At 44.1% G+C, this 27,744-nt stretch overlaps 1 protein-coding gene across 2 annotated transcripts in view; it reads right to left on the bottom strand.

Annotated features, from left to right (window-relative positions):
- PLCD1 (phospholipase C delta 1) overlaps nt 1-27,744 on the bottom strand; it is a 99,610-nt gene that overhangs the window by 57,528 nt on the left and 14,338 nt on the right. Inside the window, exon 1 of one of the 2 annotated variants that reach the window (XM_058183286.1) lies at nt 16,538-16,798. The exons of the other annotated variant lie outside the window; for it this stretch is intronic. Coding sequence (XP_058039269.1) covers nt 16,538-16,637 — 100 coding nt within the window. The 5' untranslated portion in view covers nt 16,638-16,798. Of the gene's footprint in view, nt 1-16,537; nt 16,799-27,744 lie in introns of those variants that run through there. 2 annotated transcript variants of the gene reach the window in all.

The following is a 27,744-nucleotide window of genomic DNA, read 5'->3' on the forward strand; positions in this document are numbered from 1 at the left end:
GTCAGCATCTTATCCCCTGAGCCACCGTGTCCCTTGCTTGTTAGAAGGTCACAAAAGAGGAACCACAACAGCCCTGGGACATTGCAACTATCATAAATACGACTCAGTTGCCAAGCATCTGAATTTTGATCACGTGACCATGGAAAGCTACAACAATTGTAAGTGTGAGAAATAGTCACATACGTCACTTTTTTCAGTGCTGTTGTAACTTCAAATGGGCCCTAAACGAATGGTAGTAATTAAATTAAGGATTACCTGTATATGCTCTTTTACCTGGTCAAAAATAAAACTATGCACTTTTTAAAAAAAATAGTTGTTTCTAAATGCTTAAGGCAGCATCTTTATCTCAAAAATTTGCTTTCAGTTTTCCACCAGCCCCATTTACATGGGGAAAGACATTTCTTTTTTCTTTTTTTTAAAAAAAAATATTTATTTTTTTATTTTATTTGTTTACAAACATATCAATTGATTTGTAAAATCAATGCGAGAACACTGTGGCACCCGAGTGTCATACATTCTAATACAAATAAAACTAGTAAAATTAATTATAGTTATTACATTCAGTCAACTTATATATTTCAAATAATGATACACAATTATAGTAAATTGCAATCTGTCATTATTCAATTATTCCTTGTTTTCTCTTATTGTTACTTTATTTTAGTATATTAAAAAATCTACACTAAAATTCCCCCTTCTCTTATTTCTATCACTTATTCTAACTTTTAGTCATGTCACCTTTTACTGAAAAACATTTTCTTTCTATCCTACCTAATTTCTAGTCGTGTCACCTACCTAAAAGAAAAAAGAAAAAAAGAAAAGAGAGAGAAAAGGAAAAGCAAATCAGAACAACAAGAAGGAAGAGAAATCATCTATCCATAGTCTCTTGCCCGCTTCAATACTTGGGTTGCTATAATGTTTTTAATTTGCCTCTCACCTTCCTCTCTGGGATCTTTATCTCTATCTGTAACTACTTGTTGGCTATTCTGTCTTTTTACCCAGATTGTTTACAGAGAAAACATCCTATCTGCTTATTTGAGGCATTTGCAAGCAGGGATACATTTGTCATCTTGGGCGGCCTTGAGAAAGGATGGGACTTGATTAGTGCTTGATCCTCCATATCAATAAAGGTGGGGAAAAACAGGAGAAAAGTAAAGCCAACTGTTTTAGGAAGCTAACTGGAACTAGTTTCACTTGACAAGTTTTTAATTATTTCCCTGGCAGGACCTACTGAGCTGGGAAGGGAGGGAGTGGAACTGATTAGCATTTGAAAGGGAGACCACAGGGTAATCCCTGAGGCTATTTTTGCTGCTAGGTGACACAGTTAAGTGAATTTTCCCCATTTTACAAACCTTTCTTTCCATAGGTATTAAGTGAATCCCCGCAGTTGTTTAGTTAGTGACACGGTTGTTAAATGAATCTGGCTCCCCCATTGTCTTTGACTGTCAGATGGTCACAAAAAGTCACTGCAGCCACCGTAAATCCATGCCAGCTGCCAAGCATCTTAATTTTGATCACATGACCATGGGGATGCTGCAATGGCTAAGCCCTAAGTCATTTTTCCAGTGCTGTCGTAACTTCAAACAGTCACTAAATGAATTGTTGTAAGTCAAGGACCACCTGCAGTAAACAACTTCCATGTTTCTCCCAAGAAAAACACAAATGCATGTCCATCCACCAGATGCCAAGCTCAACTGAAAGAAGACCATAATAATAATAATTACCTTTACGAAACGAGTGGCGGCGTCAGAACAAAGCAATGTATGATTCATCTAATTTTACCCTGGAACTAATTCTATACAGTTGACATTATTGTATGCATACTGTAGTATGCATATAATTATTTCCTCACTGTTGACATTAAAAGTGTCATTTGGTGGCATCTCTCTTAAGGTATTTATGAGTTGCATTTAAAGCTTTTCAGGATCACATGTTTGCCTCCTCCCCTCCACAGACCTCGGACTGCAATATTGGCATTCCTGGTGATTTAACCGAGTTGGAAGGGACCTTGGAGATCTTCTAGTCCAACCCCCTGCTCAGGCAGGAAACCCTATACCATTTCAGACAAATGGCTGTCCAATTTCTTTTTAAAAGCCTCCAGTGATGAAACACCCATAGTTTCTGAAGGCATTTCACTGGTTAATTGTTCTCACTGTCAGGATATTTCTCCTTACTTCTAGGTTGCTTCTCTTCTCGATCGGTTTCCATTCATTGCTTCTTGTTCTGCCTTCAGGTGCTTTGGAGAGTAGGTGGAACCCCTTCTTCCTTGTAGCAGCCTCTCAAATATTGGAAGACTGCTATCAAGCCACCCCTAGTCCTTCTTTTCATTAAACTAGACATACCGAAATTCCTGCAGCCATTCTTCCTATGTTTTAGCCTCCGGTCCCCTAATCATCTTTGTTGCTCTTCTCTGCACTCTTTCTAGAGTCTCCACATCTTTTTTACATCACGGCGACCAAAACTGAATGCAATATTCCAAGTGTGGCCTTACCAAGGCATTATAAAGTGGTATTAACACTTCACGTGATCTTGATTCTATCCCTCTGTTAATGCAACCTAGGACTCCAGAGTGTCTCTGAGCCTTTCCATTGCAAATACACTGCCTTTCCATACTACCGGAGTGTGATAGTGTTTTCCACTGATCCTTGAGTACAGAAAACTGCAGAAAACTAGGCTTTATACAGTAGTCTTTGACTTACAACCGTCGCTTTCCAACAATTCAAAGTTATGATGTACCTGCCTGGGGGTACTTACTTATGACCTAGATTTAAAGTTCTGGTGGTCAACCCCCACCCAGGGGTGAAATGCTCCCAGTTCGGACTGGATTGCACGATCCGGTAGCGATGGGGGCAGGTAGTTCGGAGAACCGGTAGCAAAAATCCTTGCCCCCCCCCACTGCAAACGCCTCACTGTTCCTCTTCTCTGTCCCTGAAGCGCTCGATGGTGATATAACTGCAAATGGTCTTAAATGGCTGCCGCGGCGCTTCAAAGGGCCGCACTACAGCTGATCAGCGCTGTAGGTACTTAGTAGACCGGTGCATCTATTTTTTTAAGAAGGTAGACCGATGCCTGCCAAAAAAAGGCACTTGGTAGACCGGTGCCTCTCAGTAAAAGGCAATTGGTAGACTGAAGCCTCTATTTTTAAAGAAGGTAGACCAAGTTTTGAATACTTTATTATTTATTATTATTGACCATGCCCATTCAGTCACCTGACCACCAAGACACGCCCACCAATTAAGCCACGCCCACAGAACCAGTAGGGAAAATTTTTAGATTTCACCCCTGCCCCCACCCTCTGCCATCACATGACCACACTTCAGGCACTTGGCAACTGGCCCGCATTTACAAACTTTCTTCACATGGTTGTTAAGCGAATCACTGCAGTGGTTAAGTGGTAAGGTAGGGTTAGGTGAATCTGGCTTCCCCATTGATTTTGTTGGTCAGAAGGTCACAAGAGCGAGAGACTTCAACCATCATAAATATGAGTCAATTGCCAGGTGTCTGAATTTTGGTCACATGAGCATGGGAATGCTGCCATGATGGTTTGAAAAATGATCATAAGGCACTTTCTTCATGCTGTTGTAACTTCAAACAGTCATTAAGCAAATGGTTCTAAATTGAGGACGTCCTGTAAAAGTATGGAGGGAGCGATGTATTTCCAGACTTGCAACATTCTGCTGGTGTAACCTTATGTCAGCTCGCTATGTAAACCCTACTCGCAACCAGACAACAGCAATGGGAAGGGGAAAGGAAGGCACTGGAACGGAAGGGAGGTATTGGGGAGGGTAAAGGAATGCAAGTGTGCCAACCTGAAGCCTGAGACAGATCCAGCACCCCAAGGTCATCGGCTCAAAAAGTCGGAGGTGCAGAGACCATTCCCAAAACAACACGAGTGTAACTGATTGGCTAGACCAGCGATTCTCAACCTGTGGGTCGGGACCCCGTTGGGGGTCGAATGACGATTTGCCAGGGGTCGCCTAAGACCATCGGAAATATGGGAGGTATATACTTGCGAGTCGAAGAATCGCGCTCCAATGGTTGACTCCACAAGCCAGCTGCAGGCTCTTCGAATCGCTAGCCGAATTCGGCTTCAGGCGCGATGAATTAAAAAAGAGAGAAATCTTTGCTCCGATGTCTCCCTCTCAAGCCAGCTGCAATCACTCCCAATCGCTAGCCTAATCTGGCTTCAGGCGCCATAAACTTAATAGGGGAGGAGTCTCCGCTTTAATGCCTCCGTCCTCAAGGCAATCGCAAGCAGTTCAGATCGCTAGCCAATACGGCTTCAGGTGCGATAAATTCAAAACGAAAATAATTTTATGGCTGGGGTCGCCACATCATGGGGAATTGTATTAAAGGGGTCGCAGCACTATAAAGGTTGAGAACCACTGGGCTAGACAGTGGACAGTGGGAGGAGTAGGGTATATTTTCCGACGCTGTTTGCACGGAAAAATTTTAGAATTGGCTTTTCCGCTTCTGCACCCACATGGAATTTTCAGTAAAGTTATACTCTTGGTAAAAGATATCCCTTTGCTGTCTCAACCAATGGGATTGTTGACATCTCAAAACAAATTTAAATAAATAAAATAGAATTACTTCATCTCGGCATGCTTCTTGTCACGATTACCTCGCAAGGCTGACAGGATGCCAACATTGTGCAGGCACAGACCTGTTGCCAGCGTTCTGTCTTTTGCTTCCTGCTGTTCAGGGATAGACTCTTCCTGAATATGGAGGTTTGAGGGTCCTTGGTGCTGACTTAGTTTGTTTTCTTGCAGACGTTTCATTTCCCAAACTAGGTAATATCATCAGGGGCTGCAGTAGGGAATGGGTTTTACTCTCGATTTATATTCTAGTGGCTTGCCCTGTCATCAGGGGTTGCAAGTAGTAACAGTAACAGAGTTGGAAGGGACCTTGGAGATCATCTACTCCAACCCCCTGCTCACACAGGAGACCTGTACTAGGGATTCGAACCACCGAATTGCCAACATTTCTGATCGACAAACCTAGTGTCTTAGCCACTGAGCCACCTAGTCAGGCTTAAGTCTTGGAGAAGCTTTTGTTGGGCTGTTTACTGTTACTGTTACCTTGTTAGTTAGTTCCTTGATTGGGATATTGTTTACTTCTTGATTTATTTATTATTTATTTATTATTATTATTTAAATTTGTATACCGCCCTTCTCCCGAAGGACTCAGGGCGGTTCACAGCCAAGTAAAAATACACAATACACTATAAATACAATTAAAATACAATTAAAAAACTTATTTAAATTGGCCACAATTAAAATTTGGAGATAAAACCCATTAAAAAACCCATAACTTAAAAAACTAACCCAGTCCAGCGCAGATAAATAAGTAAGTTTTAAGCTCGCGGCGAAAGGTTTGGAGGTCCGGAAGTTGACGAAGTCCTGGGGGGAGTTCGTTCCAGAGGGCGGGAGCCCCCACAGAGAAGGCCCTTCCCCTGGGTGTCGCCAGACGACACTGTCGCGCCGACGGCACCCTGAGGAGTCCCTCTCTGTGAGAGCGCACGGGTCGGTGAGAGGTATTCGGTAGCAGCAGGCGGTCCCGTAAGTAACCCGGCCCTATGCCATGGAGCGCTTTAAAGATGTTCACCAACACCTTGAAGCGCACCCGGAAGGCCACAGGTAGCCAGTGCAGCCTGCGCAGGATAGGTGTCACTCGGGAGCCACGAGGGGCTCCCTCTATCACCCCCGCAGCTGCATTCTGGGCCAACTGCAGCCTCGGATGCCCTTCAAGGGAGCCCCATGTAGAGAGCATTGCAGTAGTCCAGACGAGACGTCACAAGGGCGTGAGTGACTGTGCACAAGGCATCCCGGTCTAGAAAGGGGCGCAACTGGCGCACCAGGCGAACCTGGTGGAAAGCTCTCCTGGAGACGGCCGTCAAATGGTCTTCAAAAGACAGCCGTGCATCCAGGAGAACGCCCAAATTGCGCACCCTCTCCATCGGGGCCAATGACTCGCTCCCGACAGTCAGCCGCGGACTCAGCTGACTGTACCGGGATGCCGGCATCCACAGCCACTCCGTCTTGGAGGGATTGAGCTTGAGCCTGTTTCTCCCCATCCAGACCCGTCGGCTTCCAAACACCGGGACAGCACTTGATAGCTTCATTGGGGTGGCCGGTGTGGAAAAGTACAGCTGGGTGTCATCAGCGTACAGCTGGTACCTCACACGAAGCCACTGATGATCTCACCCAGCGGCTTCATATAGATGTTGAACAGAAGGCGAGAGAATCGGCCCTGCGGCACCCACAAGTGAGGCGCGCGGGGTCGACCTCTGCCCCCCCGTCAACACCGTCTGCGACCGGTCGGAGAGATAGGAGGAGAACCACCGATAAACGGTGCCTCCCACTCCCAATCCCTCCAACCGGCGCAGCAGGATACCATGGTCGATGGTATCAAAAGCCGCTGAGAGGTCTAATAGGACCAGGGCAGAGGAATAACCCCTATCCCTGGCCCTCCAGAGATCATCCACCAACGCGACCAAAGCCGTCTCAGTGCTGTAACCGGGTCGGAAGCCGGACTGGAACGGGTCCAGATAGACAGTTTCCTCCAGGTGCAGGGGAAACTGATATGCCACCATACTCTCTACAACCTTCGCCGCGAAGCGAAGGTTGGAGACCGGACGATAATTACCTAAAACAGCCGGGTCCAGGGAAGGCTTCTTGAGGAGGGGCCTCACCACCGCCTCTTTCAAGGCGGCCGGAAAGACTCCCTCCAACAAGGAAGCACTCGTGATCCCCTGGAGCCAGCCTCGTGTCACCTCCTGAGTGGCCAGCACCAGCCAGGAGGGGCACGGGTCCAGTAAACACGTGGTGGCATTCAATCTACCCAGCAACCTGTCCATGTCCTCGGGAGTCACAGGGTCAAACTCATCCCAAACAACATCACCAAGACCGCCCTCAGATACCCCGTCTGAATCGCCACAATTTTGGTCCAGACCGTCCCTAAGCTGAACGATTTTATCGTATAGATAACCGTTAAACTCCTCAGCACGTCCCCGCAATGGGTCATCCCGCTCCCCCTGGTGAAGGAGGGAGCGGGTCACCCGAAACAGGGCAGCTGGGCGGTTATCTGCCGACGCAATGAGGGAGGAGGCGTAGCAACGCCTCGCTTCCCTCAGTGCCACTAGGTAGGTCCTAGTATAGGATCTAACTAGTGTCCGATCAGCCTCTGAACGGCTGGACCTCCAGGAACTCTCTAGGCGTCTTCTCCGGCGTTTCATCCCCCTCAGCTCCTCGGAGAACCAAGGAGCCGGTTGGGATCTGCGCCGGGTCAGAGGCCGCAAAGGCACGACACGGTCTAAAGCCCCAGCCGCAGCCCGTTCCCAGGCTGCAGCTAGTTCCTCTGCCGTGCCGTGAGCCAGACCCTCAGGAAGTGGCCCAAGCTCCGTCCGAAACCTCTCTGGGTCCATCAGGCGCCTGGGACGGTACCAACGTAATGGTTCCGTCTCCCTGCGGTGTTGGGTAGCGGTCAGAAAGTCCAGGCGAAGGAGAGAGTGATCTGACCATGACAAAGGTTCAATGACTATTTCCTTTAAGTCCAGATCTCTCAACCACTGACCAGAGACAAAATCAGGTCCAGTGTGCCTCCCCCGATGTGAGTGGGGCCATCCACTACTTGAGTCAGGTCCAAGGCCGTCATGGAGGCCAAGAACTCCCGAGCTACCGTCGATGACGAGCCGGCAGATGGCAAGTTAAAGTCCCCCATGACTAAAAGTCTGGGGGTCTCCACTGCCACCCGGCAAGCACCTCCAGGAGCTCGGGCAGGGCAGCTGTCACGCAGCAAGGAGCCAGGTACGCCACCAGCAAGCCCATCTGACATCTATGACCCCACCTCACAAAGAGGATTCACACCCGCAATCTGAGGTACAGTGGTCTCCTCGGCTCTAGACTCTCTTTAATAGCAACCGCCACCCCTCCACCCCTACCCTGGGCCCTCGGCTGATGGAATGCACGGAAACCTGGTGGGCACATCTCGACCAGGGCACACCTTCAGTGCCCAACCAGGTCTCCGTGCGCCTATAATATCCGCGGCACCCCCCTGAATCAGATCATGTATTAGGGGGGCCTTATTGGCCACGGACCGTGCGTTGCATAACATCAGACGAAGGCCCAGGCTCTGAGGGTCTTGACCATCCGGGGAACGGGAGAAGTCAGGGGGATCGGGGCACGCGATCGCCTGTATACATCGAACGCGTGACCCCCTATGTCGATACGATCCCCCCCTTCCGCCATATCTGCCCCTCCCACTTACCGTGCAAATAGACTCACCCTCACACAAAGGAACACACTCCGCCCCCATAACCTCCGAACCCATTTGATAGTCGCCACGAGCATGCGCTGGAACTGGTTTCCTCCCGACGGGCTACCCCATCACCCACCCTAACCCTCCCACCCCACCCGACACTACCTCCCATCCAACCCAGACCCGTCAGTTCCCACCCTCCCCTTAAAATTCCCATTAAAATTCCCCTTAAAAACCCGATTAAAATAATTAATTAAAAATCCCCTGAGTCTCCTATTTTTGGCATGCCATCTCTCGGGGTTCCAAAACCCGTCCTCAAGATGGGCCCTCGATAATGTGGGGGGCCAGACCCGCGAGAGAGGGGAATCTCGCAGGGCAAGAAGGTCAGCCGCTGTAAATGTCCGCATGATAAAAGTCCGGCAAACAGACCCATCCTGGACCTGTCAAGATGGAAATTGACGCACCAGTAATTCCGAGTAGAAGACAGACGGGATATAGGTCTTGGGCGGTAGATAAACAAACCGCCATGATTCAGTCAGAGCTCCAACCCCTCATCTCCAATCCCGAGGGGTGGTCTATGGGCGCGGGGGGGGGAGAAGGATATAGTCCTACAATAGACAAGCTAGGATTGTCCAGGACCATCCTCAATTCCCCCAGCTGGGGACCAAAGGTCTTCAGAAGATCCCCTTGCAGCCAGCCCATGGGCATCCTCGAAGATGGTAAAAAGGTGCCTACATGGCCCGTGATCGTCCTTCAGGTTGACAAAGAGGCCGAAACACGCGCCTAATGGGCCAAGCTGCTCCACCGACGAGGCATCTCTCTCCAAAAGTCCGGGGGGGGGGGGGGGGCATTGAATCAACAAGCCAAAAAGGTAATAAAAAAACCTCCCTACCAGCAATCAGTACCCAGATGAACATAGATTAACACCAAAATTACCTCAGGCTGGCAATCAAGAAGTAAACAATGTCCCGATCGAGGAATTGGCAAATCAATTAATAGTAAACCAACTAACCAAAGAACCACCAAAAACCACCCCCACCAACTCTGACAGGGGACGTCAGTAGAATATAAACTGAGAGCAAACCCCACTCCCTTCTAGCCCTGATGATGTTACCTAGTTGGGTCATGAAATGTCTGCAAGCAAATAACCAAGCACAGAGAGCACAAAGACTCCTCATTTCAATCTTGAGCTACAAACATTCTTCTTCATGGAGGTTTCATTTAGCCATCATAGAACGTGTAGTATTAAGTTCAATTCTTTGTATTATTAATAACTAATATTACTATTACCATGGCCAGCTATTCTAGGAAATAAACTACCCTGTTTCCCCCAAAATAAGACATCCCCTGATAATCAGCTTATTTCAGGGTTCAAAAAAATGTAAGACAGGGTCTTATTTTCGGGGAAACACGGTAATTTAAGATTGTCAACTGGCCAAGCAAAGAACAAGCAAACCATCTGGGCTTGTTACTCTCTCTTAGCACAAATCTGGTGAAAAAATCGAATTTCAGATCTTCTGGAATTTTTTCTTCCATCAGCAGCCAGCAAGCGTGTTAGGTGAAAATGATGAAATCAATTATTCAATGTCATCCAGGGCCTCTGTGGCTCAGACTGGTAAGACAGTCTGTTATTAACACAGCTGCCTGCAATTACTGCAGGTTCTAGTCCCACCAGGCCCAAGGTTGACTCAGCCTTCCATCCTTTATAAGGTAGGTAAAAGGAGGACCCAGATTGTTGTGGGCAATAAGTTGACTTTGTATATAAATATACAAATAGGATGAAGACTATTGCTTAACACAGTGTAAGCCGCCCTGAGTCTTCGGAGAAGGGTGGGATATAAATGCAAAAAAAAAAAAAATCACTAAGTTTTGCATCTTAGCAGAAATTTGACCCATCGAAAGCTTCTAGCTGTCCATGGAGCAATATGTATTATATAATAGGTAGATTTCAGGTGGCTATTAAAGGCCCAGTTACCAAGTTCAGCCAAAAAAGCCAATGCAATCCAAGCTGCATTAATACATAGAATCAAGATCATGTAAAGTTTTAGTACCACTTTACAAAGTCTTAGTAAAGCCACACTTGGAATTCTGCATCCAGTTCTGATTACTGCAATATAAAAAAGATGTTGAGACTCTGGAAAGAGTGCAGAGAAGAGCAACAAGGATGATTAGGGGACTGGAGGCTAAAACATATGAAGAACAGTTGTAGGAATTGGGTATATATAATCTAGTGAAAAGGGGACACGGTGGCTCAGGGGCTAGGACGTTGAGCTTGTCAATCGAAAGGTCGGCAGCTCAGCGGTTCGAATCCCTAGTGCTGCCATGTAACAGGGTGAACTCCCGTTACTTGTCCCAGTTTCTGCCAACCTAGCAGTTTCGAAAGCACATAAAAATGCAAGTAGAAAAATAGTGGCCACTTTTGGTGGGAAGGTAACAGCGCTCCATGCGCCTTTGGCGTTGAGTCATGCCAGCCACATGACCATGGAGACGTCTTCGGACAGCGCTGGCTCTTCGGCTTTGAAACGGAGATGAGCACTGCCCCCTAGAGTCGGCAACGACTAGCACGTATGTGCGAGGGGAACCTTTACCTTTACCTTAGTCTAGTGAAAAAAAAGGGCTATGATATGATAGCGATATTTGAGAGGATGCCATAAAGAAGAGGGGATTAAACTATTTTCCAAAGCAGCAAAAGGAAAGACAAGAAGCAATGGATGGAAACTAAACAAGGAGAGAAGCAACCTAAAACTAAGGAGAATTTTCCTGACCGAATGATTAATCAATGGAACGGCTTTTCTCCAGAAATTGTGGATGTTCCATTACTGGAGATTTCCAAGAAAAGATTGGACAACTATTTGTTTGAAATAATATAGGGTCCCCTGCCTGAACAAGGGTTTGGACTAGAAGACCTCCAAGGTCCCTTCCAACTCTGTTATCTCAAGGACCAGATTGGGGACAGATCATCCTGGAAATGGCCATCTATGTGGTCATTAAGAGTTGGAACAGAATTGATGGAACATAAATGAATCAGTGTCAATGAAAAACCCAAGTTCCTTGAAAAACTCCATAAAACTGGGAAAGGTAGAAGGAAACAGAAGAGGACAATCTGCAGTAAAGTGGATGGTCTTAGTTGTGTTGACTGTGAGTACACTATTGCAAGACTTCAAGGTCCAAGTTGGGGACAGATCAGCCTGGAGAAGTAAAATGGGCCAAAACACACAGTTGTAGTTGATTGGTTGGAGAGTGAGGGCTCCTGTGTGAGGCAATCTAAGTTATGATTGGTTGCTGAATGTCAAGGGGGAGGTTCATTTTTTCCCGCCTTTTTCTTCTGTATGCTGTTCTATGATTTACCTCACGATTTACTTCATGATGTAGTGATGTGCCTAAATATCTTGTTTGCTTTAAATATGAAAATATATTTATTTAGATAAAACCACAAGTTCGTGTCAGAGTCTCTGACTCCATTTGGACACTTGCTGCGCAATTCCCTGACACTTAATTAGTCTGTAATACCGAGAAAACTGGAAGGAAAGAGAAGACAACCAGCACCAAGGTGGATGGTCTCAATTAGAGCATTGATGGGTGTCAGGCTTAAGAAGCCAGGTCGGGGAAAGATTATCTTGGAGAATATTTCTCAAAGAAACCAGGAAGGTATAGATGTTGAATAACTCAGCCAAGACACCTCTATAAAACATTCCATTGTCTCACCTGACAGGACAGGAAGATGTCTCACAATGACAGATAAACGTGGGCATCATCAACCCAGATGTTCTCTCTAAGCCAGTGTTGGCAAACCTTTTCGGCAGCAAGTACCCAAACGGGAGAGCACGCATGCACGGGGGAGCACCAGAAACTGGAAGAGCAGCTCCCTGGCATGCATGCGCGCGCTGGGAAGCTAAGCTTCCAGTTTCCAGAGGGCGCATGTGCGCAGGTCACCTGGTCTTACGGTTTCTGGTGGGCATGCGAAGATCAGTTGGCCGGCGCACACATACTGAAGCTCAGTTTCCCGGAGCGCGCATGCACGCCAGGGAGCTCTCTTCTGGTTTCCAGCCCTCCTGTGTTTTTTTTTTTTATTTATTTATTTATTTATTTATTTATAATTACATTTCTATACCGCACTATCTCCCGGAGGACTCAGGGCGGTTTACAGCCAATATTAAAATACACACACCAATACAATATAAATATAATAAATAACAATATTTAAAAACAATTAAAAACAAATATTTACTGGCCGAATCACTAAAACGGTCAGAGACCGATTAAAACCCATTAAAATTTCGCTAAAATATGTCTTAGGCTAGTCCCGCTTGGTGAAATAATAAAGTCTTCAGTTCACATTTGAAGGCCCGGAGGTCGGGGAGTTGGCGTAACCCCGGAGGTAACTCGTTCCATAGGGCTGGTGCCGCCACAGAGAAGGCTGTCCCCCTGGGGGCCGCCAACCTACAATTATTTGGTCAACGGCACCCTGAGGAGGCCCGCTCTGTGGGAGCGCACAGGTCGTTGGGAGGCAATCGGTGGCAGAAGGTGGTCTCGCAAATACCCCGGTCCTAAGCCATGGAGCGCTTTACAGGTGGTAACCAGCACCTTGAATTGCACCCGGAAGGCTACCGGCAGCCAGTGCAGGCCACGCAGGATGGGTGTTATATGGGAGCAACGCGGTGCCCCCTCTATCACCCGCGTGGCTGCATTCTGGACTAGCTGGAGCCTCCTAGTGCTCTTTTAAGGGGAGCCGCATGTAGAGAGCATTGCAATAGTCCAGGCGGGAAGTTTGCGCAAAGACCAGAGCAACGGGTGACAGCTGGCATGCCTGGAGAGATGGCTCTGTGTGCCACTTCCGGCACGCATGCCATAGGTTCGCTATCACAGCTCTAAGCAGTTTACAGGTGCAATTGGAAGGAAAGTTCCACAAGATCTTTGTAGGACTCAAGCAGATCATTGCCATGATATTGAACACCCTGGGCACCAAGAGAGAAGCAAGTGACATGATGCCAAATATACACTTTTGTTGAGAGCCATAGAGGTAACCTCAGAGAAACTATTGAGAAAGTTTTACAGTAAAAAATGGTGGAGAATCATGCTTTGAGACAAGAACAGAGAGAAAGGATTAAGAAAAGACTCAAAATTAGATCTTTCCTGACTGCCTGGGATATAAGAGGAAGAGAGGAGCAACAATAAAAAAATTGGACTTGCAAGTTTTTGTTCTCCCAGCTTATCTGATTAAACTAGAGTTTTTGGGAAATGGATTTCCTAAACTGGATAATCTCAAATGTGTGACAATTGATGCAAATGACATCACTGGTATCATTTATGTGGTGGGATTGTGCAACACAGAACATGATTGTGGCTTCTCTTGGATTCCTATGCTCTCCTTTGCACAGATTCTGTTTCTGGAACTGTCAAGGAACAGCACATCATTGGATAACATCTCCTTCAGGTAACTCAGAAGTCAATTTTTCTTGGAGCATGTTCCAATCCACAAACCCAACCGAAAGTCAGATTGGAAAAGAAGGACGAGGGAATGACATGTTAGCAATGTTCCAATATCTAAGGAGTTGCTATAAGGAAGAGGAGCGGATTAACCTGTTCTCCAAAGCACCAGAATGCAAGACAGGAAATAATGGATGGAAACTCATCAAGGAGAAAAGCAACCTGGAACTAAGGAGAAATTTCTGGATAGTGAGAACAAATAAATCAATAGAACGACTTGTCTCCAGAACTCAGAATAACTTTAGAACAACTTTGGCACTTTGAATGTACACTAATCGTCGTACATTAAAATGAAATTTCGTTGCATACAGCTCTCAAATGGGTCACCGCTTCCAATACCCTACATAAACAGAAGCTGTGGGTGCTACATCACTGGAAGTTTTTAAGAAGAAATTGGACAGCCATTTGCCTAAAATAGAATAGGGTTTTCTGCCTGAGCAGTGGGGTGGACTAGAAGATCTCCAAGGTTCCTTCCAACTCTTTAATTCTCTTATTCTGTTCTGTTACTCTGTAAGGCAGCCATGTTGTTAAGTCTAAGTTGTCTAGAAGAGACCTGCTATTTTGCACACAAACTTTTGGCCCAGAAAACATATCTGTCAGCAGTAAAGAACCGGAGGATTGATAAGATCAAGAAAACTTGTCTTTAAAAAGACATCAAGTCTAGAGATTGGATCCACCTATGTGATCATGGGCTAAGAATAGGCAACCACTCAGTATGCCCAAGTCAACTGTAAATTCCCAGCATTGCAGTAACATCCGTAGCAAAACACAGTGACATCAACATGCCTCTAAGCTCACCACGATGTTTTATGCAAATATCCTAATTATGCACAGTACTTGTGTCACAATGTCTGATGCAAGTGTGCATTCTGCACAATTTACATGATGACATCATCACCATGTGCGTCATCTTGTGGTCCTCCTACTGATGCCCTTAGATGTTGCCCTTCATTAGCTACGTTGGCAGAGTGGTTCCCAGAGTGGACTTTTTAAAGCAACCAGCAAAAGGCAACACCCTTCAGATTGCAACAATGAAAAGCAGATGCAAGAAACTGCAATCATATGTTACAACCTTAGCAAATGATAAGTGGACTTCGATTCCCAGAATTCCCCAGCCAGCATTCTAAATCCATGCTGGGGAATTCTGGGTGTTGAAATCCATGCATGGTGACCAAGAAATTCTGAGTGTTTAAGTCCACCTATCTTAAAGTTGCCAAGACTATGAAACTTTGCTCCAGAGAATTCTTTATCTGATCTGCTGCTAGGTAGACCCAGTGGTGGGATTCAGCCAGTTCGCACCACTTCAGGAGAACCGGTTGTTAACTTTCTGAGCAGTTTGGTAAACTGGTTGTTGGAAGAAATCATTAGGGCAGAGAACCGGTTGTTAAATTATTTGAATCCCACCACTGGGTAGACCCCAAGCAGGCATTCACCATACCAATCTTTTGGATGTATCAATTATGGTTTGTAGCAGCTAAGAAAATTATGGTTTATTCTATAAAGCACAATTAAGCAAATCTTAGCTGAATATGCACAGAATACGGCCCTAATCTAGGATAAATCAGGAGCCAGGCAAGCATTGTTCTACCCAAGCATATTTCAGATTCTTTCCAGGACCACTAAGAAACAATGGCTTCAAGAATTAGTCCTGTTTTCTTGGCAAACTCTGAAATTTGTTTTTAACTTCCCATCCGGTCAACAGCACTGACATCTTGCTCTCCAGATTGCTGGACTATACTTCCCATTATCCCCATCCACTGACCTTTGCACCATACGTAATTGGCAGCTTTATTTGGGAGCCACAGGCTGAAAATGTTTCTTTTGCCCACTTAAGAAAAGAGGCTGATCTTCTCAGAGCTCCAGTTAAGGAACAGGATTGTAATAAGCTCCTTAAATACATTCAAAAGCTCTTTCCCAAATGAAGCCCCCAAAATCCCATTTTTCTCCCTTAAAAAAAATAAACTAACAAAAAGTCACAGCCCCCACGATGTTTTTGTAATTCAACACAAAGCTAATATTGTTGATCGCCAAAGAAGAATCAGACCTGATTTAGTATTTGGATGGGAGACCACTCAGAAACCCCAAGGGAATGAACTAGACTATAAGTCAATATATATACTTATTCCAGAAAAAGATAAGTGCCATCTATATCCATACAACTGCCAAGAAAACTACACATCCATGAAATTCTCAGCTCAAGTGGAAGAAATATTTACTTTCATATCCTCCCAACATGACCTCTTATAAACCAAGTTTATGTGCAGAGTTCGATAGCGAAAATTGCAAAATCTGCAGCACAGGAACCTTTTCACCTTGTTTCTCTAAATATTACCGCAAATAAGACCAGAAAACACAAAGACAACCAAAGCAACCGTCCTCAACTACTCCTTCTGTTTTCCCACACACCCACACCCACACCCACACAAGGAAACTGAGATTTCCTGTCTCCGTTTCAGGCAGTTATTATATTAGAACAATTCTTCATTCAATGCAGCCATAATCACAACATCTATTTGGGTACTGCATGAAGTTCAACAAACACTGCAGCCCACTTGCAGGAACATTCAGATGTTCCTCTTGGCTCTTCCTGACCAACAATAACCACAACAACAACAACAATAATTTCCTTCACAGATGACGGGGCCCAAATCCCAATGATCACCATCTCGAAAGAAGGAAAAACAATCTTTACAAGATTAAAATCTGTCTTTGAGGTTGTTGACTTAAAGGTGAACCTGAGATAATGAAAACCAGCCACCACCCTGGGTCCGCTGCGGTTGGCAAGTCTTACCTAGCCTTTGCCCGTTCAGTGCGGCTACTTTCCGGCTCTCTTCCACCAGCCGAATTTCTTGGGATTTGCTGAGTTTGGGCTGCTTCCTGAAGCATTGCATTGTGCTCCAAGGGAGACACCTGGATTCCAGGTGTACATCAGGAATTCCCTCGAGGGCTTCCCAAGGGAATCACGAAGCCACCAAGTCCTTTTTGTCGGGAGCGCTGGACGAAAAAGCAACTGGCAACCGAAACGAGAACACGACTGTAGAGGAGTGCAATAGGAGGAGGGAGGAGGAGGAGATGAAAGAGGCTAAAGGCACCGGTTGCGCAATCAAGAGATGGCTGAAGTTCAAAAGCAATTAAAACCGAATTAGCTTCCACGTGACACAACAAGGAAAGAGAAGTGGCAGGGTGGATATTAGGTCTTTGTGAGCCTAGCTGGGTTTCTCCCCCGCCCCCGCAGGGTTCAGCCAGGATGCTGACATTGATGGACTATATTTATTTCCTTTCTTTCCTGCAGGAAAAAAAGGAGGATATTACGGGACACTTTTTATTTATTTATTTATTTCGTCAAGCATGTATTAGATAACAGATATAAGTATAAACGTAAATATGAATACATGGAATGGATACGAACAAAAGGGAACATTAGGATAGGGACGGTAGGCTCGCTGGTGCGCTTATGCACGCCCCTTACAGACCTCTTAGGAATGGGGTGAGGTCAACAGTAGACAGTCTAAGGTTAAAGTTTTGGGGGTTTGGGGAAGAAACCACAGAGTCAGGTAGTGCATTCCAGGCATTAACAACTCTGTTGCTGAAGTCATACTTTCTGCAATCAAGTTTGGAGTGATTTACCTTAAGTTTGTATCTATTGCTTGCTTGTGTATTTTTGTGGTTGAAGCTGAAGTAGTCATTGACAGGTGGAAAATTGTAGAAGATAATTTTATGTACTACGCTTAAGTCAGACCGAAGGCGGCGTAGTTCTAAGTTGTCTAAGGCCAAAATTTCAGGTCTGGTGGAATAAGGTATTCTGTTGCAGATAAGAGGAATGGAGGACTCTTCTCGTGAAATATCTCTGAACTCTCTAAATTGTATTAGTCCAATATGCAGTGCAGGTTCCAGACAGATGAGCTGAGTTCAAGAATTGGTCTAGCAAGTGTTTTGTATGCTCTGGTTAGTAGTACAATATTACCAGAGAAGAAGCTACACAAGGATTAGGTTAACTTTTAATGCCTTTCTGGCAATGCTGTGACAGTGACCTCTGGCACTTAGATCGTTTGAGATGAGTACTCCAAGGTCCCTGACAGAGTGAGGGTCGTCTACAAGGTCATATCCTCCCAGCTTGTATTTTGTGTTTTGATTTTTTTTTGGCAATGTGTAAGGCAGAGCATTTGTTGGTTGAGATTTGGAGTTGCCAATTGTTTGACCATTCTGATACATAGTCAAGGTCTTTTTGCAAGGTAGCACCATTGTCAGTGGTGTTGAATAGTTTTACATCATCAGCGAAGAGAATGCAGTTGCTTATAATATGATCGCAAAGGTCGTTTATGTAAAGTATAGCGTAAAACGCTTCCTTGGGGGACACCGCTGTTAATAGGTACAGGGTTTGATACGGCGTTCCCTATTTTGACTACTTGTTGCCTGTTTGATAGGAACCCCAGCTATCTACTTATGCAGGGATCTGGAAATGCCATAAGATTTTAATTTTAGAAATAGTTTGTCATGTACTACTGAATCAAAGGCTTTACAGAAGTCTATATAAATTGCATCTATTGCTTTACCTTGGTCGAGTTGTGAAGTCCATATGTTTTGCAGTGTATGAGTTGCAGATTGCAACTTTTTTCTGAAGCCAAACTGCTTGTTAGAGTGCAGGTTGTTTGTCTCTAAGTAGAAGGTAATGGATTGGTTTATGATTGATTCCATGATTTTGCATGTGACGCAACATAATGAGATTGGTCTGTAATTTTCAACTAGGCTGGGGTCACCCTTTTTGAAGACAGGGATGACTGTGGCTAGTGACATAAGTTAGGCAAGGAGCTGGTTCTGAAAGGTATTTCATATATTATGCTAAGAGGTTCTGCTATGGTGGCTGAGAGCTTTTTTTTTAAGAAGTAGGCACATAATCCATCAGGGCCAATAGATAAGAGATGGTTTTAGGTTGCGCAATGCCTTTTCAATGGCATCTTCTATGAAATCGACATGTAGTAGATCATTGCGATTAGTTGTGGTATGATTGGGAAATGTGGGGCATGATCCGTTGCTGTTTACAAAGACTAAACCTAAGAATGTGTTGAAGAGGTTGGCCTTAATGGTTTCATCATTACAGTCTTTCCCATTTGGCTCTTTTAGTGGGGGGATGGATCTTGAGTCTTTAAGTTTATTGCTTACAAAATTATAGAAGGCCCAGGTGGATTTTGCGCGTAGTAGGTTTTCCTCTTGTTTGCTATGATAATTGATGCATTCTGCCTTTATCTGCCAGCTTAAGGATTTGTAGCAACTTTTGAAGTTAGCTATGCAGCCAAAGAAGTGGGGTTTTTTTTGACTGAAGCTTCTTTATGGTTATGGGTAATTTGTTTTTCCTGGTTTTGGGGATTATTAGTGGTACGTTTAGTTTGATGATTCTTTTGACTTCATGTAAAAAGATGCTCTAATGGTCATTGGCAGTGATGCAGCCAGTAAACAGAGTTTGCCAATCAAGAGATTATTAGCTTTTCTAAATATATACTTTGGGATCCTGTCACTGTTTTCTTAATATCGGTAGTAGTCCCCTAGCAATATAGCTCCCTTTCTTCTAATTTTCTCATGACAACCTTGTCAGAAAGGTAGGATTAAGAAAAGTTAAAGAACAGAATAGAAAATTAATGAGGCTATGTAGATAACCATAAAATGCAACATATAATCAGAAGGGGGTAGATTTAATGGCAGTTGAGAACAGAAACCTTAATATGAGGGTTAATTGGCTGGTAGATTTCGTGATCAATGGAGATACAGATCTGTAATTCTTGCAATGTTTCTCAGCTTTGGCCACTTTAAGGTGGGTGGACTTCAATTCCTAGAATTCCCTAGGCAGGATCAGTAGATTTCAACTTCCAGAATTCCCAAATCAGCATGGCTGGACTTTAACTTCCAGAATTCCCCAGCCAGCATAAGTGGACTTCAGTTCCCAGAATTCCCTAGGCAGCATCGGTGGACTTCAACTCCCAGAATTCCTCAGCCAGCATGGATGGACTTTTTAGCAGGCTGGAGACTTAGAGCAGGACTTCTGCGCAGTCTGGGAATTCTGGAAGTTGAAGCCCACCCATTTTAAAATGGCCAAGAGAAACACTGCTCTAGAATTACATATGTCAACTAATACACCATCTATCCCTCCTCTGTACCCCTAAATCAGTGATTGCAAATTTGAGGGCCTGGAAAGGTGGCATATTTAATACTGGAGAATGCTAAGGTCTGAATGGGAGGTTAGACGTGCTCTACCCACTCGAATGAGGTCAGGATTTTCCCAACTATGTGATGGATGACGAAACTCATGTTTGCATTTTTAACTCTGCTAAGCGAAAAACAGAATGTATCCCATTTTTGTGTGTTGCCCACATTCCACAATTACAAGAAGCCGCCCTATCAATTTTCTGCAGACGCTGAAATCCAATGACTAGGGACACAAATGCCATAAATCTGGATTAAAGAGCCATGTTTAAAGGTTTCTGCCTTTAGAAACCAGTACAAAACAGAGAACAAAATTATTTCTTTGGAGAAGCAGATCTGATTTGTTACCTTAGTTTTAATTCATTTCAATAACATAATACAGGTAGTCCCCGACTTACAACTGTTCATTTAGTGACCGCTTGAAATTTCAATGACACTGAAAAAGTGGCCGATGACCGTTTTTCACACTAACAACCACTGCACCACCCCGTGGTTGCATGACCAAAACTCAGATGCTTGACAACTGCTTCATATTTATGACGGTTGCAGTGTCTGGGGTCATGTGAACAACTTTTGCTATCTTCTGCAAACTCAACGTGGAAGCCAGATTCACTTAACAACCACGTCACTAACTTAATGATTGCAGTGATTTATTTAACAAATGTAGCAAGAAAAGGTCATTACAGGTAATCCTCAACTTACAACCATTAATTTCGTGATCAAGGTTACAACAGCACTAAAAATGTGACTTACGACTGTTTTTCACCTTTACGACCATTGCAACATTGCCATGGTCACGCGACCGAAATTCAGACTCTGGGTAACTGGCTCATATTTATGACGGTTGTTAGATGGGGTCATTTGATGTGGTGGTTTAAGGCTCAGGATTAGAAGCTGGAAGATGTGAGTTTCCATTCATCCCCCTCTTTTATACGAACTCTGTAGTAGGCTTCTCGCAGGTCCAGTTTGGTGAAGAATTTTCCCTTCGCTAAATGTGCTAACATATCTTACGTGTACGTGTAGATTAACTGGAATGTCCAAAGGGCCCCGCGCCCAACTCACCAGAAGGTCTTCATCGGACTCTGACGTGGTTTTGCTGTCATCAGTATCGGTCGACACTTCGCCATCCTCCTTGATGGGCGTGCCCTTCTTGGCAACGCCCTCCCCCACTGTATTGTCAGTATCGGTCGACACTTCGCCCTCCTCCTTGATGGGCGTGCCCTTCTTGGCAACGGCCTCCCCCACTTTTGCTGGTTTACGCGCCTTAGTCGCTGGCTTCACTGGTTCCATTTCACCACCAGAGGTCGCGCTTGGCATCAACTTAACCCTACAGTCGGCTGCTCGGTGGCCTTCTTTTCCACATCTGTAGCACGCAGACGAACGTGGTCTTCCTCCCTCCAATCTAGGGACGTCCCTATAAGTTCCTTCTGGAAAACGGCCAAGGATGGCCTCCAATGCGCTGTCTTCTGCCGCGGTCCTTCACTAACTCGATTTCCATCTCTGCTGCCAGGGTGTACCAGCCATACAGCGTAGTTGGAGAGGCTCGTGCTCGACACAGTTCATAGAGATCTCCATTCAGACCATCTTTGAAAATGTCTACAAGGGTCACCTCCGACCACCCTCTCATCAAGGGAACTAAATCACTGAACTCCTGGTTATAATCAGCCACCGGCCTCCTCCCTTGCCTGATGGTTTTCATCCGACCTTTGGCCTTTTGCTCTGCCAGGGGGTCCTCAAACCTCCTCCTCAGTGCAGTCATAAAATGCTCGTAGTTTTGCAGTAAGGGGGAGTGGTTTGTATGTAACGACACATACCACGCAGCTGCTCTTCCGGTCAAATTATGAGTCACAGCTCTCACTTGTGCTGCCTGTGACCAATAATCTTCCCCAGTCTATCATGTGGTCATTCACTTTGCCAGGAACAGTCCCAACTCCTTCGATTTCCATCAAATTTCTCTGATATGGGGGAATTTTGGCTTTTTCCTTCCCCTCGTGGCCTTGCTTGGTCAGCAGGTGGCGCCCGGCCCTCATCCAATTCAGCCTCCTCTGGGGAGAGAGTTTCCAGCCCTGGCTCTTCAGAAATCTCACCACCCTGGAAGTCACCCTTAGCTGGCCCCTTTGTATTCTCTTCCTCCTCTTCTCCCTCCCACCTGGAGGACCGAATAGGGGATTCATACCTTTGGCGAGCTGCTTGCCTCACTTTCACTTCACGGAACAGACGTAAGGCTTCCTCCAACTGGAGCTTGTCCCTTATCTCTTGTTCTGTTTCCGAAAGTTTTTCTTTTCCTTTTTTCTTTTTCCTTTTAGTTACTCCAGAGGGAAGCTTTTCGGTGCTTGGTTTCCACCCTTCCTCTTCCAGTTTTAGTTGCTCTGCCCACCGAGCTCTGCAATCTTCCAGCTCAGGGTCGAAAGTGTCAGCAGAAATTCCTCCGGACGCCTCCCCCAGCTCAGCCGGCAGCAGGCCTTCCATCACATTTGGGTTTTCTCCCCCCTCGGTATTGCGATTGCAATCCTGGTTGGTAGACATGATGTGAGTTCCAGCTTAATGTCAGGCTACCTCCGACTATAAATAGGAAAGAATTCACCTTGACTTCATTTGGAATGAAAACAAGTACTTTTACTTTTACAGTCTTGATAGCAGCCAAGCAAAGCTGGAACTGAGACAAAATATGGCTAACATATCATATCCCCCCAATTGTCCCTCCTCCTCCAGGAGGTCAGGCTGGTCTGGTCCAATGCCAACTCCTTCACGGCCCCTCGTGGTAATCTTCTTCCACAGGTCTCTGGATGTCAGTCAACTTAGGAATGAAGTGTCGGTTAGAAAAGCGCGCGCTGATAACACTCAGTAGTTAATCATCCCTCCCCCCTGTTATGTCAGCCGACACACATCATAGGCTCCTTTCCCTCACCCTGGACAGAGGCATGATACATCTCATTTCCTTAACAGTTTATAATACAGAAATAAACATTTTACATTCTATCTACTGATATAATCATTCAAAACTATATGAAGATTGGAGTGGAGGCTGACATTTAAGTTGTGTCATGTGTACGAAAACATCCAGGTGAGTTTGGATCAGTTCCCACCCCACCGCATTCAACTCTGGACTGGGAAGTATAGAAGAATCCCAGGTGGTAGTTTTGGCCAACGCTTCCAAACATGTTGCCAAGATAACTACACAGACTTGTCTTGCACAGTTTCCAAGAATCAGAATTGATAGGAAGAACCTTTGTAGGGACAACAATTAAAACAATTAGGAGATTATCAGCACTACCATGTTGCAAGCTTATACACCTGCAACTCATTCCTAAAAGAAATTGAAGTCATAGACATCACACGGTCTGGCTGACTGGGGGATTCTGGGAGTTGAAATCCACCCATCTTTAATAGAATAACAAAGTTGGAAAGGACCTCGGAGGTCTTCCAGTCCAACTTCCTTTTTAAACAGGAGGTCCTATATAATTTTAAATAAGTGGTTGTCCAGTCTCTTCTTAAAAACCTCCAGTGATGGAGCACCTACAACTTCTGGAGGCAAGTCATTCCATTGGTAAATTGTTCTGACTATCAGGAAATTTCTCCTTAGTTCTAGGTTGCATCTCTCCTGGATTAGTTTCCATCTGTTGCTCCTTGCCTTGTCTTCAGGTGCTTCGGAGAATAAGTTTACACTCCTCTTCTCAGTAACAGCCCCTTAAATATTGGAATACTGCTATATTTGCAATATCTTAAGTTGCCAAGGTTGAAAAACATTGCTGTGAACTTTAAACCTATTGCAAGTTTTGAATTCCAAATTCTGCAGAACAGACCCTTTTCCCCAACTGGAAGTTTGGTGGCTGTACTTGAACAGTACAGTACCTTAAATTGAGGTAATCCTCAATTTACAACCATCCATTTAGTTGACAAGGTTGCAACAGCATCCTCAACTTACAATCATTCATTTAGTGACCAAGGTTACAACAGCACTGAAAAATGACTGTTTTTCACCCTTACGACCGTTGCAGCATTGCCATGGTCATAGGATCAAAATTCAGACTCTGGGTACCTGGCTCATATTTATGACGGTTGCAGACAGGGTCATCTGATCAATTTTTGCGACCATCTTACAAAGCAAGCCAAAGGAAAAGCCAGATTTACTTAACAACTTTTCTATTAACAATTGCAGTGATTCACTTAACAGTGGTGCAAGAAAGATCGAAAAATGGGTCAAAACTCACTTAGCAACTGCCTTGCTTAACAGCAGAAATGTTGGGATTCATTGTGGTCGTAAGTCAAGGACTACCTGCACAACTGCTCAAAAATTCTAGGAATTCTGATTCTCCAGAAGACAAGATTAACTCATTGTTGGCCTGTGATTCAGTCTTCCTTGTAATACTGTATTGGTAGATGACATGTCACATTCTTTCTCATGATAATCCACGTTGAACGATTGTCATATGGTCCAGTGATGCGAGGGGGAAAAATGCTACCTAGCTTATTATCCTGTCATCTTTATTCATGCTAGCCTACATCCTTGAGGAACTCGTCTTCAGATGAGTAACTTCTGGAAAATCAGTGAAATGATTCATCCCGCATGTTAGAAAGAATCTATGGCAGTGTTATTCTAGCTTGGTAACTTTAGGATGGGTGTTCTTCGATTCCCAGAGTCTCTGGAAATTGAAGTCCTCCCGTTTTAATATTGCCAAACCTGAGAAAGACTGATCTATGATGCCTAGTCAATCATTTCCTCTCTTTTAAAATTAAGAGGTCACAATTTACACCAAATCTAAAGTTGGGTGAGTGCATCCCTGTTCTGATTTTTGGATCACCATGCTGTATTTATCCAGCTCTAGCCACTATGTTTGCAAGTACTGTACTTACCATACTAAGTTACTTAGTATGTGGAAAGAATAACAGAGTTGAAAGGGACCTTGGAGATCTTCTAGTCCAATTCTCTCCTCAAGTAGGAAACCCCATTTCAGACAAATGGCAATCTCTTTTGAAAAACCTCCCGTGTTGGAGCATTCGCAACTTCTGAAGGAAAGCTGTTCCACTGATTAATCGTTCTCACTGAAATTTCTCCTTAGTTCTAGGTTGCTTCTCTCCTTGATTAGTTTCCATCTGTTGCATCTTATCTTGCCTTCAGGTGCTTTGGAGAATAGGTGGAGCCCCTCTTCTTTGTGGTAGCCCCTCAAATATTGGAAGACTGCTATCATGTCACCCCTAGTCCTACACTCATTAGAATAGACCTGCCCAATTCCTGCAAACGTTCTTCATCTGTTTTAGCCTTCAGTCCCTTAATCATCTTTACTGCTGCTATCATGTTATTAAAGTATGAAATGATTAATTAAGGCTGTTTATAAACTGTAGGAGGTGAGACGTGTTCACTTTTGGTAGCGAAAAATTTTGGCTAAGAAACAGAAGTAAAGCTTGGTATTTTTATTTTCAAATGAAGTTTTGGTTGGATATGACACAATCAAATACTGTATTCCATATTTATTTATTATCTATTTATTTTTCTGTTTAAAGAGTTTGTCAGCTTCTGAAGGGTTGTCGCCCTTCTGAAGACAGGGCGGTTGGATTTTCAGGTTATTCACTTCACTTATGACCACAATTGAGCCCAAAATGTATGTTGCTAAGTGAGACATTTCTTTTCCCCGCATTTTATGTACTTTCTTGTCACAGTTATTAAGTGAATCACTACAGTTGTTAAGTTAAAAGAAGTGGCAAGAAAATTCGTACAATGGGACAAGACTCACTTAACAAAATTTCTCACTTAGCAAAGTAAATTCTGGACTCAGCTGTGGTCTTAAGTTGAGGACTATCTATAGCAATCACATGATCCTGGGAAACTGCATCTATCATAATTACATGCCATTTATCAAGCACTTGCATTTTGGTCACATGACTGTGTGGGCTTGCTGAAACAGTCATAAGTGCAAGGCTGGTCATAAGTCTTTTTCGCCCCAGTGCCATTTTAACCAAGCGGCCACTAAACAAATGCTTATAAATCAAGGACTACAGGAAGTCCTCAATGTACGACCACAATTGAGCCCAAAATTTCTGTTGCTAAGCGAAACATTTGTTAACAGTTTTGCCCCATTTTATAAGTTCTCTTGCCACAGTTTTTAACTGAATCACTGCAGGTGTTAAGTTAGCAACATGATTGTTAAGTGAATCTTGCTTCCCCATTGACTTTGCTTATCAGAAGATCGCAAAAGTGGATCAGGTGACCCTGGAACACGGCGACAGTCATAAAGATGAGTCTATTGCAAAGCACATGAATTTTAATCACATAACTACAGGGATGCTACAACAGTTGTAAGGGCGAAAAACAGTCATGTCACTTTTTTCAGTGCCGTTGTAACTTCAAGCGGTCACTAAATGAACTGTTGTAAGTTGAAAACCATCTGTAATCATTCGCAGACGAAACGTTTTACAAAGGGGTTTTTTTCTCTTCATTTTGGATTCCTACAAATCCTTTCCAGCGATATTGTTTGCATTTGAGTTTTTTTTAAAAAAAAAAATATTTAATTCGCAAAATTAAATAATTATCAAGACAAATATTGAAGGAAATAATCTAAACCAAAATGACAAATTCAGTCTCTTGACCTATAAAAAGAGGCAAAAAAAAAAAGAGTGGTAATAAAATTGTCTGGAATAATTTTATCCAAAGCAAAGAATACAATAAAATTATTTCAGCTTGCTTAAAAGAAAGGTGTTAATTCTCTTTGAAACTACCTTGAAACCCATCAAATTTAGTACTCAATGCATTAATGATGGAAAAATTTTGTTTGGTACTCGATGAACAAGAACTTGTCAGTGTCAGTCGGTTCCTTACCTTATTCCTTACGGGGAAAAAATGTTTGATTATTTGTACCTCCTGAAACTGCCATAATTAAAAATGAATACTAAGGTACCAGTGCACAAAATTTAGAGAATGCAGAATCTGGGCAATAGTATATTATACTATTGGAAGGATAAACCTACCGGCATATGGCATGAATATAGGTAGTCCTTGACTTAAGACCACAATTGTGCCCAAAATTGTTGCTGCTAAGTGAAATATTTGTTAAGTGAGCCACATTTTATGACCTTTCTTGACACCTTTGTTAAGTGAATCACTGCAGTTGTTAAGAGAGTTAACATGGTTGTTAAGTGAATCAAGCTTCCCCATTGACTTTGCTTGTCAGAAGGTTGCCAAAGGGGAATCGCATAACTCAAGGACACTGCAAATGTCATAAATATGAATCAGCTGCCGAGCATCCAAATTTTGATCACATGACTACAGGGATGCTGTGACGGTCGTAAGTTTGAAAAAAATGACCGTAAGTAACATTTTTCAGTGCCGTTGTAACTTTGAACGGTCACTAAATAAACTGTTGCAAGTCGAGGACCCCTGCTGGTACACGTAGTCTTCCACTTACAACCACAATTGAGTTCAACATTTCTGTTGTTAAGCGAGACATTTGTTAAGTGAATTTTGCCCATTTTACAACCTCTCTTACCACAGTTGTTAAGGGAATCACCACAATTGATAAGTTAGTAGCACGGTTGTTAAGTGAATCTGGCTTCCCCGTTGTTTCTGCTTCTCAAGAGGCTGCGAAACATGACCTTGGGACACAGCAACGTTGTAAGAATGAATCAGTTGCCAAGCATCTGAATTTTGATCACATGATCATGGGGAATGCAGTCGTAACAGTCATAAGTGTGAAAAATGGCCCTAAAGACACTTTTTTCAGTGTTGCTGTAACTTTGAACGGTCACTAAGTGAACTGTTGTAAGTCAAGGACTACCTGTAATTATTTTTCACTTCTATCCAGTTCAACT

This window comes from Ahaetulla prasina, chromosome 4, assembly GCF_028640845.1.
Source record: "Ahaetulla prasina isolate Xishuangbanna chromosome 4, ASM2864084v1, whole genome shotgun sequence".
Lineage (NCBI taxonomy): Eukaryota > Metazoa > Chordata > Lepidosauria > Squamata > Colubridae > Ahaetulla > Ahaetulla prasina.